This window comes from Saccopteryx bilineata, chromosome 5 (genome assembly GCF_036850765.1).
Source record: "Saccopteryx bilineata isolate mSacBil1 chromosome 5, mSacBil1_pri_phased_curated, whole genome shotgun sequence".
NCBI lineage: Eukaryota > Metazoa > Chordata > Mammalia > Chiroptera > Emballonuridae > Saccopteryx > Saccopteryx bilineata.
In genome coordinates this window covers 240,211,839-240,227,153 of record NC_089494.1, presented here as the reverse complement: position 1 = coordinate 240,227,153, position 15,315 = coordinate 240,211,839, and the positions used below count along the sequence as shown (strand labels likewise).

The window sequence follows — 15,315 nt, the reverse complement described above, 5'->3', positions numbered from 1 at the left end:
GCTCTACCCGACACACAGAAACAACACAGAAGGCTGCCATGGGAAGTCCAGGACACATAGCTGCTCTACCCGACACACAGAAACAACACAGAAGGCTGCCATGGGGAGTCCAGGAGACATAGCTGCTCTACCTGACACACAGAAATAACACAGAAGGCTGCCATGGGGAGTCCAGGAGACATAGCTGCTCTACCCGACACACAGAAACAACACAGAAGGCTGCCATGGGGAGTCCAGGAGACATAGCTGCTCTACCCAACACAGAGAAACAACACAGAAGACTGCCATGGGGAGTCCAGGAGATATAGCTGCTCTACCCGACACACAGAAACAACACAGAAGGATGCCATGGGAAGTCCAGGAGACATAGCTGCTCTACCCTACACATAGAAACAACACAGAAGGCTGCCATGGGGAGTCCAGGAGACATAGCTGCTCTACTCGACACACAGAAACAACACAGAAGGCTGCCATGGGGAGTCCAGGAGACATAGCTGCTCTACCCGACACACAGAAACAACACAGAAGGCTGCCAAAATGAGGAGACGAAGAGGCATGCCTCACGCAGATGAAAAAAACAAAACAAAACTACAAAAATAACTGTACAAAATAGAGACAAGGCAATCTACTAGATCAGTGGTCGGCAAACTCATTAGTCAGCAGAGCCAAATATCAACAGTACAACGACTGAAATTTCTTTTGAGAGTCAAATTTTTTAAACTCAAACTATATAGGTAGGTACATTCCTTATCGAGGTAGCACTTGCACATGGTATTTTGTGGAAGAGCCACATTCAAGGGGCCAAAGACTGCATGTGACTCACGAGCTGTTGTTTGCTGACCACTGTACAAGATGAATAGCTCAAAACAATGGTTATAAGGATGCTCAACAAAATTAATGAAAACTTCAACAGCATAAAAAAGGACATGGAAACCATAAAAATAATCCAGTCAGAAATAAAGGCTACACTAACTGAAATGAAGAATAATGTACAGGATACCAAAAGTAGAGCAGATGAAGCCAAGAATCAAATCAGCGATTTGGTATATACAGAAGTAAAATACACCCCCATCAAAATAACATTAAAAAAAAAATCCCCCCCCCCCCAAAATGGGAGAGTATAAAGAGCCTCTGGGACAAATTCAAGCATACCAACACTCACACCATGGAGGTGCTGAAAGAAGATGAGAGAGAGAGAGCAAGAAATGAAAAACCCAGTTGAAAAAAATAACAGAGTACTTTCTTAACCTGTGAAGAAAATAGATATACAAGTCTAGGAAGTGCAGAAAGTCCCAAACAAAATGAACCCAAAGAAGCTCACATGAAGATAAATCATCATTAAAATCCCAAAGGTTAAAGACAAAGAGAGAATCTTAAAAGCAACGAGAAAAGCAGTTTGCTACATACAAGGGAACTTCCATAAGACTGTCAGCTGATTTCTCAACACAAATTTTGCAGGCCAGAAGGGATTTGCAAGAAATATTCAAAGTGGTGTAAAGCAAGAAACCTACAACCAAGATTATTCTACCCAGCAAAGCTATCATTTAAAATTGAAGGATAGGCCTTGACCAGTTGATTCAGTGGTAGAGCGTCATCCTGGCATGTAGAGGTCCTGGGTTCAATTCCCAATCAGGGCACACAGGAGAGGTACCCATCTGCTTCTCTACCCCTCCCCCTCTCACTTCTCTCTCTCTCTCTCTCTCTCTCTCTCTCTCTGTCTCTCCCCCTCTCCAGCAGCCATGTCTCGATTAAGATGAGTTGGCTCCAGACGCTGAGGATGGCTCCATGGCCTCAGTCTCAGGCACTAAAAGAAATAGCTCGGTTGCTGAGCAATGGAGCAATGCCCTAAAGGACAGAGCATCGCCCCCTAGTAGGCTTGCTGGGTGGATCCCAGTCAGGGCACATGCAGAAGTCCACTTCTCTGCTTCCTACCTTCTAAGTAAAAGAGAAAAAGAATTATCTAGACCCTCAGGGCCTTGTCCACTAATAGGAAATAAACAGTCATGAAGAAGATTAGAAATTAATAGTAACATTCAGTTTATTCACAATAACTTATGCCAATGGAGATAAACAATGATATAGATAATTCAAAACAATATAATAGATCACAAGTTGTACTTGGTATCTGGCCATACAATGTGTGCATCCTTAGACATGGGGAATATGCTCTGATAAGTCACAATTTCAAAAACAGATAATGATTCTTCCTTTGGGCAAAGTGTCTTGGGTAAAGTTAGATGCTATGCTAGCTTTTGCCTGCTTTTCACATCGAGGTACTATATATTAAATATATATATATATAATTTTTCTTAAGTGAGAAGCAGGAAGACAAAGAGACAGACTCCTACATGTGCCTTGACCGGGACCCACTGGGAAAACCCCCTACCAGGTGATGCTCTGCCTATCTGGGGCTGTTGCTCCATTGCTTGGCAACTGAGCTATTTTAATGCCTGAGGCCAGGCCATGGAGCCATCCTCAGCGCCCAGGGCCAACTTGCTTCAACCCAGCCATAGCTGTGGGAGGGGAAGAGAGAGATAGAGAGAAGGGAAATGGGGAAGGGTAGAGAAGCAGATGGCCTCTCTCCTGTGTCCCCTGACTGGGACTCCAACCCTGGATGTCCACATACTGGATACCACTGAGCCAACCAGTCAGGGCCTCACTGAGGTACTTTTATTTTTTCCAATAACAAATATTTATTGTCTATGCACCACATTCCTTCTGAGAACATTCTCTGATCTACATATGGCTTTGCTCAAAGTAGAATACATATTTCAGATTGAAGAAAAAAAAGGGGAGGAGAAGGGGAAACAAAATGACCACTTTCCTATGATTATGCTAGAAAGTAAATAAAATGTAAGATCAATCCCCTCAAATCTCATATCATTTCTCATTTCTTGACATGTTCGGTCATGCCAACAATGGTATAAGACTCAAACAGGAAATGTTTTAAAAAATCAACTGGAGAGACTTAATATTCTCTGGACCTCTTGATTTGGCAGAAGACATAATAAATATTAGTAACAAAGGATCGATTACATTAGGTATTACTACTGTGCAAGATCTGTGTGACAGATCAATAACAGAACCTAACCAAGTTTAGATGGATCCTTACTTTTGATATAACCTGGTATGATAAAGAATATTTAAAAATCCCTCAATATAACCCATAATTGATTTTAGAGATTGTACCCAACTAGCACACCAGGGTTGTTCTTGAAATCAATAACTATTCTTTCACACAAATATTTACTGAGTGCCTATTCTGAGTACCAAGAATGGAAAAGTGAACGAGACGGATCATGGCCTTCCTCTCCTATCGGCTACATCCTTGTGAAAAGAGGATACAACATAGGAAAGTATATTACACAGTGACAAGCGCTCTAGGATAAAACAAAGAATGAGATGAGGAACACAGGAAGTGCTATATTATACCTATAGTAACAGAAAAAGCCTACTAAGAAGGTGATGGTTGAGCAAAAGTCTAAAGGAAGGGAGAGTAAAGGAGCGAGTGAAGAGGAGGCTGGAAGAAGAGCATTCCGAGATTAAAAATAAAATAAAAAAGCAGCAAGCATTATGACCCCAAAGCAAGGGCAGGTTTGGCAAGGTCAGAATAAAAAGGTCCCTGCAGCTGAAATGTGGTGAGTGAGGGAGGGCACAGGAGACAAGGACAGAGAGACCAAGCTGGACCGTGGAGGGGATTTTAGACATCGGAAGTACTTGATTCTCAGTGAGATGGAAAGACAACGGGGCATCTGAAGCGGACTGACACGATCTGACTTTCTTGTTGGACAATCGCTCGAACACACTGTATTGAAAATATGGCTGCCGTAGACGCAGACAGACGTGGCGGCTTGCTTTAGAGCAGGGAGCCGTGCAGGTGCTGAGAACTGGTCTGAACACAGACACATTTCCAAAGTCAAAGTGATAGGATTTGCTGATGAACTGGATGTGATATATGAGAGAGGTAAAGGCAGAAAAATGACTCCACAGTCTATGGGCTATTGCATTATGAAACGTCTATCAACAGGTACTACAGAGAACTCTCCATCCCTCTGGCTGTTCTTCCAAGTAATAAATGTTCCGTGTCTTCTAAAACATTGATGCTTTCAAAACACGTAAGTCTACTTGCCCAGACACAACTAAAGGGACTTTGTTTTTATTTTATCCCAAGTTCTTTAAAAAAGAAAAAAAGAAAAAAAGAAAAAGCTTTGGTGTATCACAGTTGCTACTGGAGGGCTGTATGTTGTTGTCTAGAAACATGGTTGAAAAAAATGACACACTTGCCTGTGTGCCAGGAGTCCGGCATTAGCTGACCTGAATAGGAACATGGACCTGCCGCTGAGAGCCAGCGCTGGAAAAGGTCTGGGACCTGGGGAGGGGACTGACCACTCAGAATTCTTAAGGCCTCTTTCAACTAGGAGAACCGCCCACTTACACATCACCTGCTTCTTTTTGTTTTATTTTGTTTTGTATTTTTCTGAAGTAAGAAGCAGGAAGGCAGAGAGACAGACTCCCGCATGCGCCTGACTAGGATCCACCCGGCATTCCCACCAGGAGACGACGCTCTGCCCATCTGGGGCGTTGCTCTGTTGCAACCAGAGCCATGCTAGCACCTGAGGCCGAGGCCATGGAGCTGTCCTCAGCACCTGAGCCAACTTTGCTCCAATGGAGCCTTGGCTGCGGGAGGGGAAGAGATAGAGAGGTAGAAGAGGGGCAAGGGTGGAGAAGCAGATCAGTGCTTCTCCTGTGTGCCCTGGCCGGGAATCGAACCTGGGACTTCCACATGCCAGGCCAATGCTCTACCGCTGAGCCAATGGGCCAGAGCTGTCACCTGCTTCTTGAAGTCACAAATCTGCATGTGTGACTCCAATGTGTCAGGGAATACAGAATAAATGAAGAAAGCATTAGCTGTTATGACCAATTCTCATGGTTCTGCTTGAGGACAAAAAAGTCAAGACTAGGCCTGACCTGTGGTGGTGCAATGGATAAAGCATCGACCTGGAAATGCTGAGGTTGCCGGTTCGAAACCCTGGGCTTGCCTGGCCAAGGCACATATGGGAGTTGATGCTTCCAGCTCCTCCCCCCCTTCTCTCTCTCTGTCTCTCCTCTCTCTTTCTCTCTCTCTTTCTCTCTCTGTCTCTCCCTCTCCTCTCTAAAATGAATAAATAATTTTTTAAAAAAAGTCAAGACTAAATTTTCTATATGAAGAAGAGCACTTTAAAAATGTTATTTCAATATAATTCACTTTCAACTAAAAGAATAACTATAATGCACTAGGCAACCTGGGGAATTGAAGCCTTTGAAAATGCATGGGGCAGAGACGCCACGCTGTCATCCTGGTTAGCAGTGGGCTCCGAGCAGTTAGAAACTAGAGGCACTGGATTCAGGGGAGACAGAGGGGAGCTGCTGTATACAGGTCATTCAGAAGCTTTCTGCCAAATATGAAGAATTCATCTCTGTTGGGATAGAAAACCATTTCCCCTTTCTGTTCTATACTTTGGTCTTGTATGATGAACAGATCAAAGATAGATTTAATTTGGCTTAAAGTTCATTAAGTCAAATATTTTAATAAACCATATTTCATATGACCGATATCTCAGTTCCTAAAATAAAATCACTTAATAAAACATATTTAGTATTTTGTTGGAAGTTCCATACTAGATATATGGAGACACATATACCATTTACATGTATGTATACACACAAATACATACACACATCTCTACATCCACTCATCATTAAAAATGTGAGTTGTGACTGTGTAAAAAGGACTTTCAATGAAAATTATTCAGTAATTTCCTGTGAACAGTCTCCATTTTCAATAAAGCTGTATTTTCGTGCTTTCAAAATTAAAGACCTAAGACTTATTTAACAAATAATGTATACCAAAGTCTATGACATTCTTATACTAAGTTGACACCACAAAAGTGAACGTGTATCACAAATGTATTTAATGGTCCATGGTAAACACATACTTTTTAAACATGCGGGCTCATACATTCTTCTTAAATAAAATGTGTCTGTTTAACTTATAACTGCAGCAAGTGAATACGGCTACAGCAGATTTTCACACAGTTTGGAAACTTGATTTAGTATGTATGTCGTCAAATGCAGGCCGTGTGGCATATGTGAAATTCACTGTGCGAGGCCAAGGGCAAGGTGATAAGCCCCTCACAGAAACAAGCAGTCACCTTTGGGACAGGGGGCACCACAGCAGAAGGAAAGATCACCATGGCAGCCACTCAACAGTAGCAATGCCATGTGTTTTAACAAATAGCCTAAAAGAAAACTGTGATTTCAAACACAAGTTCCGTATTGAGAATTACACTGTGGTATCCTAACTTTCTGAATTTTAGGCAATGAATCATAAGAAGTGGCTTCTCACATAAGCAAGTCTACATAAAATGCTCTAGGATAGGGGTTGGGAAATGTACTTTCTGTTAAGGGTTGGACGGTATCCCAATTATACACTCTGTGCTGTAACCACTCAATACTGCCACTGAGGCACAAAACAGCCAACGATAAGACATACAGTGGTACCTTGAGATACGAATTTAATTCGTTCTGTAACTGAGCTCGTATATCAAACAAATTCCTCCCATTTAAAATAGCTGAAATAGATTTAATCCATTCAGCCCTGTGAAACATCCCCAAACCATCCTAAATTATGAAAAAAGACATTTTTAATTAAGAAACACACATGTATACTTTACCAATGCATGACAAAATATATGAAATAAAAGAAAAAAGTGTCATTTAGTACTGTATTCTTACCTTGGAGTCAGATGAGTGTGGCTAACGGAGGTGAATGGCGGAGGAGGAGGGAGGGAGGAAGGGATGCAGGCACTGTGGACACGTAAACTAAAACTGCACTTTCTTAACACTAAATGTAAACTAAAACTGCATTTTCTTTACTTTAAACAAAACTAAAACTGCACTTTCTTTACTTAAAATGGAACCACAAAAACTTACTCACAACTCGTACCTCAGAATTTTGCTCGAATCTCGAACGAAAATATGGACCGAGTCACAGCTCATTTCTTAAGAAAATTCGTATGTTGGTCTGTTTGTATGTCAAGGTACCACAGTAAATGAATGAGAGTGGTTGTGTTCTAATAAGATTGTATTTACCACAGGCAGGGAGCCAGGGTTAGGCTGCATGACATGTTGTATCAATCCCCGCTCTAGGCTAAACCTCTCAACATGTTTTTAATAGCCAGTATGATACACTTTCTACATTACACATGTGTAATATACACACTGGTACATTTCACAACACAATATTTACACTTACTAGCAGTGATGTACTTTGCTAGTTTTTATTCTTTTTTATGTTTGGGGGGATTTCTTTTTTTTCTGTTCATCAGAAACCACTAAGTTGATCTCACAAGTGGGTAGTGATTCATTATTTGACAAAAGCTGCTCCAGCGTCAATAGCAGCTGGGACTTACTCATTTACTGATTATCCTAAGCAGTATAGGAAGCTTTCTAGGAATATATATTATTTATTCTATGTTTTCCATGTGCCATGCCTAAGCATATGTTCTGGGAATCTAGTAGTTTTAAAAAGATAAATATTGCCCCGTATCAGTTAATGCTGTAGTTTATAAAAGGTGAATGCTCGTATGTGTCAAATGGAATAATAACTGCAATTCCTACCTACCTCATAAAATTGTGAAAATAAAGCATTTCGATTGGCACAAACCGAGTATTCAGTACGTTTTCCATATCAGCATTATCCAAATAATTAAATAACAAGAAGTAAAACTACTTTTAAAAATCAAGTTGAATTATACTCTATATTAAAAGTGGGCTTTAAAATAAGTTATTAAACTCCTATTTAATTAATGAAGATGACCTTACCTATATTATTTAATGTAGTAAGGTTTATAGTAATGAGATAATTTGGCAAAACACATTATAGAAAACATTTACCATAACTCCAGTGGTTCTCCCTCCCTCTCCCCCACCCAAAAAGTTGGAGAAGATTTAAAGGTTTAACTCCATCCCTAAACCAAAATCTTTAGATCAGTTATCACCAGCAAGTGACCTATAGCAAATGATGGAGGTGAAAAGATTCAAGAAAAATAAAAGACGCTTTAAATCTGTTAGTATGATTACTGGGCCTGTGTATTCAGTTAAAAACCTGCCCTATGCCAACTTCCATGAAATTAACCTTTTAATAGTTAGAATGATAACAATTTTGCAAAACTGAAACAACAGCTAAAAGGTAGCTCCATAAGAGCCAAGATTCTGCCTATATTTTTTCACTGCTGTATACCCGAATTTAGAAGAGTCCTTGACACTTTGTAGATACTCACTGAGTATTAGTTACATGCAGGAATAGTGAACAAATGACTGATCACCTGTTTATAGCATTCAAAAAAAATCATATAAAATGTAAATTATTTCAAAGTAACATATTTAAATCTTTCTTGACATTTCTAGCTTATCTGACTCAGTGTCTGGTCAGAAATTGCTGAATGTTTGCAAGTGTTTTTTAGGGACAAAGAAATAATCTTACCTTCTTTCTCTACTCTAAAAACAAAAGTTCTTTGTGTTGTAACAACCTCAAATTTGTTGTCTCCTTGAACTCGGACTGTAGATATCGCAGAAAGGGGAATTATTCCCTTTGAATACTTCTCCTGCATTGGTTAGAGAAAAAAGATACACAAAAGAAGATACATTAAAATGAAATTTTCTTGATCTTATTTTTAAAAAAGAAAAAAAAAGGCATAACATTTACAAGCACTTCTCTTTCACGATTTCAGTCTGTTTAAAATAACAAAGGCATAGTTCCTATCCTCACACACAATACCCCCAGAAAAGAAAATATTAAATGCTCCTTTCAAGTAAAATGTCCTCATCTGGAATTAAAAGGCACAGAATCAAATACAAACAATTGTACTAGACTAGCAATATATGTATGAGTTCCAAAAACAGCAGTATGTTCTTTAAAACAAGTCGGTCAAAATAATTATATGGTGTTTGCTGGCATCTGCTGGCCATACCAGGTACTGTAACTGAATCATTTCAAAATGACTGCTGTTTAGGACAGTAAGAATAAATCTAAGAAACCAGATTTTTGGATTATATCAATTAACCATATTACTCAATGCCCTGATGATAATAATCGCAATCTCACAACTGCATCACATTAATTTTTATTCCTCAAGGACAAAAGAATGAAAAATAACGGATGTGGCTATTTGCAACTGATATATAAAGATGAAAATTTTACTCAAGGAAATCATTCTTAAGACTCCTTGGTAAGTCTGTCTTCATTTTCCCGGACTCTCCCGAACCATTTGGCATACTAACCACCCCCACAAATTCAACTATTTACTAAGGGTATAATGTTGACAGGGCCCTGCGCTAGAAAGAAACTCAGGAGAAGGAGGCACTAGACCATTTCATGCAGAGAACAAGTGTCAAGTTCCTATTCCTCCCAGCAGTAAACTGCCTCACACAGCAGATAGGTAAGGAGCAGTCAGTTAAGGAGCAGCGACATGGCCCTCGGCTAGCTGAGAAAGCACTGTACTATCTTGACATCCCTTAGTCCTTCAACAGTTTCTCCTCCTCCACAGCCTGTGCCCAACCTCCCATCCCTTCCCGTGTCCATTTCAAGGGTGATTTAGGAGGACGAGTGGGCATCCTCATAGAAAAAGGAGAAGAGTCATTACAAAGTAACTTATTCTTCTTGTTATTTTCCATTTTTTAAAAAGTCTTCCCTGCCTAAGGAAAAAAAAAAATGCCTTCTTGCTATTTTAACTACCAATTTTCCACGGAGAATTCTAAAATCTGCCCTTCCCTCCTTAGCCATTTCAGTCAACTCCACTCCCTGTTTCGAGTCATCAATGGTGCACCTAACTGTCCCATCAGCACCTCAAATTTTAAAACTCAATTCACTTCTGAAAACGTTTCCTCCTCCCTCTCTATACGCCCATTAAAACATGACTCTTCTAGTCAGCCCATCTTAAATAGAATAGTCTTTGATCTGTGCTAACCTTTTGCAACCACATAATTTAAGAATCTCTCTGCGGCAACAGTATCAACTTGTTACCAGCCACTCCTTGACCCTTTACAGCAGTGGTCCCCAACCCCCGGGGCCCACGGACCGGTTCCGGTCTGTGGGCCATTTGGTACCGGTCTGCAGAGAAAGAATAAATAACTTACATTATTTCCGTTTTATTTATATTTAAGTCTGAACAATGTTTTATTTTTTAAAAATGACCAGAGTCCCTCCTGTTACATCCGTCTAAGACTCACTCTTGACGCTTGTCTCAGTCACGTGATACATTTATCCGTCTCACCCTAAAGGCCGGTGTGTGAAAATATTTTCTGACATTAAACCAGTCCGTGGCCCAAAAAAGGTTGGGGACCACTGAGTTACAGTAACATTAACCTTCTTGAGGTCCCCTAAATCTACTGTGTTTCTACCCAATCTAGTGTCTTTGCATACTCTGATTATTCTACAAGGAATTTTTTAAAATTAAATCCATCAGGGTGACATTGGTTAATAAAATTACAGTTTCCAAGAGTACAATTCTATGACACATCATCTGTATGTTGCTGCACTGTATGCTCACCACCAAAGTCAAATCTCCTGCTGTCACCATGTATTTGACCCCATTTACCCTCTCCTACACCTCCACCCCCTTTTCCCTCTGGTAACCACCTCACTATGGTCTGTATCCACCCGTTTCTGTTTGTTCATCTGTTGCTTTCCATTTTACATCCCACATAGGAGTGAAATCATATCGTTAACTTTTTCTGTCTGACTTATTTCTCGGGAAATGCTTCTCATACCCGACTCCACACAGTTAGGGATGCCTCTACAACTCCCCCATTTCGGCACAGAGGTGTTCCTGCAGAAAGCCTTGCTGACCCACGTCCTCTCAGTCCGGGATCGTCACCCAGGCGGATGATACCCTCACTCAAGCCAACAGCAACCTGCGCTTTTCTTTTAGAGCGATCACTAAATATAATGTAAATGATGATGTTTATACTCGCACTGATCATTTGGTTAATACCGTCTTCCCAAATAGACTGTGGGTCACATGTGCATTTTCCTTACTACCTTTCACAAAAGCAGTATTGTATAAACTTTTTTGAATAAATGAAATCTATGTCCAATCCATCACAATTAAACCAAACTCTGACAGCTGGTTTTTCACCTTTTTCTAAATTCCTTCTCTGGCCTCGGTGGTCTCTGACTGGTAACTGAACGCCTGAGTTCCCGCCATGCTCCTGAGCTGCCTCCCTACTTTCAACTCATTCCCTCTAAACTGCGCTGGCATCTTGTTCCCATGTCACAGGTGGAGAAAATAAAAGATTCATGGGGGGAGGGTAACAAGATGGGTCCCGAAGTTCGCACATGATGTTGATGGAGTGCGGCGGCTAGGAAGGTCAAGAGGAAAGAGCAAAACCATGGCGAGGAAAACAGGAAAGGACATGTTCGCGTTCCCAGTGTATCCAGACACTGCTCAGAAAGGTCACTGCAAAGAAATAAACGGAACAACTGGCCCTACAGAGGAAAGCCAACTAACGCAGGTGGGTTGCAATGGCACCAGGAGGTCACTGTGTGCTCCGCAAGGACAGGAGGGAGAGAAGGTCTCCCGCTGTAAGGGGACCGAAGCCTTGGGGAAGGGTGGGCACAGCACCCTTGGGGGCAGTGTAAGGGCCTTTCCGGCTCTAAGTGGCTGAGACTCCACAGTCAAAAATCTAGAATGTCCAAAAACATTTATTTACACTTTATCCATTCTCAAATTTTAGTTTGCCTAAGAATTAGAGGAGCTTATAAAATTATATTTCTATCATAAAATTATATTTCTAGTGAGATAATGAACTAAATTTTGAATAAAATTTTACCATTAACCCCTTTTTTCAGTAGTGAAAAATCAAGTAGCATTGCAGAAAAAACCCAGAAATTTAAAAAAGGAGATTTTTCCTTCCTCCCTCTGGGTCTCTTGAAAAGAGATTAAAAAACGCAGTCCTTAAAAAAACAGCAACTCACCTCCCCTGTCTATAATAATGAAATTATACTTAACAAGCAAGTAGTTAGAGAACAGTAACAGAAAAGGAATTCTCCAGAAGTTATTAAAATGTACTTAACATGCTAAATACTGTGTGACTTTAACCTCAGTAAGTTGTAGTTTCTCTAAGGCTCATCTGTAATCTATCATGAGATAATTACAAGATAAACCTCACAATTTTGAACACTGCAGAGTTGATTTTATGTTTCTCTTCTAACAACACTCGATAAAAACAATATGGTGGGGAAAAAAGCAGCTCAATGACAATAGGCTCAAAATGACTATGTTTTTCAGAGTGTAAAATTTTCCTTAAGGAAAGAAATTTTACAGCATCCCTTGAGCCTGTAACACACAGATATCTGGGTCAAGTTTGTCATTTATCTACCACTTTCAGACAATGAAACGACCACAGGGCAACTTTGCCCACAGCTGAGTGAGAATGGGGGTGAGGCAGATTTCTTGGCAGGTGATAAAATATCCAGGCTATTAGGATGTTGCCATTGTCAGTAATACAATGAGAAGTCCTGGCAGGGACAGGAGTGAGCAGCGCTGAGGAAAATGGAGGAAAACCTGGGAAACGGGAACCGCTGCCCACTGCCTCCTAAAACTCCACTGCCAGAGCCCCAGGGTAAACACTGACCCCACCCACTCAGAGCACGTGACCACCAGAAGCTCCGCCAGCCCACACAGGAGCCATGACGGCCCCATGTCTTCTGTTTACTGGCCTTGAAATACCTTCTTCCCAGGCTACCTCTTTTCTCAGAAGAGTCACAACAAAAACTATGTCTCTTTTTAGAAAAAACCCAATCCAGTGTTTTGTTTTTTTTGCCAAGATAAACCCAACCATCTAAATAGTCAAAGGGGAAAAACACTACAGAAAACAACCATTTGAATTTTTTTTTTAATTTGGTGTTAAGCAAAAGGATTTGTAATAATTCACTTTAACGTGAACTTCTGATTCCAATTTCAAGCCAAGGTTGCATTAATTTTATTGCATCAATATTTAAAGATGTGATAAGCAATCATTCCCTTGCTGCACTTGAGATGAGCTTTTGAAGGACAGCATGAATACGGGTGGGTGGACACACATACTAGAAATCCTCTCTCCCCGATGGTGATGATGATACCAACCACACGGCTTCATGGCATGGCAGCCTGCCTCGTCCCTGAATAGCTGCCGTCCTCCTTTCAGTCACACCAGAGAAGGGCACAGGTGCTGAAGAAAACTAGGGGTCAGACACCATCAGATACAGAGACCACGCTGCAGCCTCCCGAGGCATAGAAACTGTCTCGACATTCAAATACACAAGCAAACTAAAAACCGTCGCTAAGGCAGAAAATCAGCTATTAAAAATATGCATCCCACTAGCTTGCAAACTTCCAGGAGGTATGTATAAACCTATTTTGATGCTTTATCCGGATCCCCGCAAAGTGAAACCAAACAACTAACACTTCCCTAAACTTTCTGTTATTCTTAGTGTAGTGTGTGTTATTTTCTGTCTAAAAGCATTTACTCCTCTGCCCTGCAGCAAAGAGGAATCGGTACATGGAGAGGAACATAAATCTCTATTTAAGCCACAAATATCACCAATATTAGGCAGGGGAAATCTCTAAAAAATGAAAAAATAGTGTTAGATTATAAAATATAAATAAGAGAATGTGGTTAAATGTGAGTATGTTAAAAGAATTTATATAGTTTAGATGATAAAATTACCTGATTATAATTAACTAAAATATGGTATATTTATTAGTTCCATCTTAAGGGAATTAATTTTCAAACACAAAGAAATTGAAATATTAGCACAATGAACTTCTATATACCTTCTACTTAAATTTGACCATTGTTAATAACTTCAGTTTCTGCATTATTGAATGGTGCGTTTGTGTAAATATATATACAGAGGGTCCTCAGTTACAAGTCTCCTTAACCTACTCTATTCTTCAATCAGAGAAAACTATTGTACTTACATGGTAGAATGGATTGCCCATCTGAGCATCTCATTGTTCTCTCTGCTATTGAGTCCTGTGCCCTCTAGTTTTCCTATGCACAAACATTTCTCTGGTTTCTTTATGCACGCACATTGCATTTTCAAGACCCATGGCAAATGAAATCTAATGCAAAAAGTCTTCCTTGGTTCTTCCACAAGCCTTCCAGAACACTGAGCAGCCGCTCTTTGCTCTGCCATTCCCTACCGTGCTGTTCTGCAAACGTTTCTTAGTGCTTTCTAGGATAAAGGCATTTTCCTATGGATTTGAATATGGCTCATAACAATTCCTGTAGGCTGTAAAGATAGTCCATAAATAATTATGGACTACGTTTTTTAGAACTTCCCATTTTGTGTGTGAGGTTAAATTATTATGAAAAGAGTAAGTTTTACCCCACTAAAATTCTTTTCATGTGATAATCCAACTCAGGGTCTTAAACACAAATACCACTTTCTTAGTTTACTGAAGAACACTTAGCATGCGCAAAGCAATACTTGAAAACTGTAAAGCAGTGGTAGTCAACCTGGTCCCTACCGCCCACTAGAGGGCGTTCCAGCTTTCATGGTGGGCGGTATCGGAGCAAACAAAGTATAAATAAAAAGATAGATTAACTATAGTAAGTTGTTTTATAAAGATTTATTCTGCCAAACTTAGCGAAAATCGACATAAAGTACTTGGTAAGTAATTATTATTATATGTTTTAACTTGCTGTAACTCTGCTTTATAAATTTTATAAAGTAAAGTTACTTTCCTACTTTATAAATCACCATTACTGTGGAACCGGTGGGCGGTTAGAAAATTTTACTGCTAACAGAGATACAAAAGTGGGCGGTAGGTATAAAAAGGTTGACTCCCCGTGCTGTAAAGTGTACTTACCTTCTCGTTGTTGTAATAAGAAAGGCTAAGGCCATCAAATTTCACCCATCTCTTCTGGAACATGCGTTTTCTGTGAAACATGTGAAATTGTTATTTTATATTTAAGTATCATGAACTTGAATTTTAAATACATTTGTAACATAACTGCGCTGAGTACATTCCCATTTCCTGTTCAACAGTGCAGAAAACAATAGGCTATGTGACAATGTACAATTTTGGCAATGGTACACAAAGAGAAAAACTTTATATGATGACACTTTCTAATCAGCTGACACAGGTACTTAAAACAATGACACTGTTAACTGCTGTCATGCACATTTGTAACGTTGAGTGCAAAACAAAGTTTTGTCAAACACACTCCATTTCCCTTAATGGGAATAATTCTTTTTTTTTTTTTTTTTTCATTTTTCTGAAGCTG

General features: G+C 40.0%; 1 protein-coding gene across 4 annotated transcripts in view; it reads right to left on the bottom strand.

Annotated features, from left to right (window-relative positions):
- ARAP2 (ArfGAP with RhoGAP domain, ankyrin repeat and PH domain 2) overlaps positions 1–15,315 on the bottom strand; it is a 179,100-nt gene that overhangs the window by 118,863 nt on the left and 44,922 nt on the right. For all 4 annotated transcript variants that reach the window (XM_066279125.1, XM_066279123.1, XM_066279126.1 and 1 more), the window contains exons 7-8: positions 14,898–14,967; positions 8,525–8,645 (exon numbers count right to left, since the gene is read on the bottom strand). In XM_066279125.1, the coding sequence (XP_066135222.1) occupies positions 8,525–8,645; positions 14,898–14,967 (191 nt within the window). The remainder of the gene's footprint in view (positions 1–8,524; positions 8,646–14,897; positions 14,968–15,315) is intronic.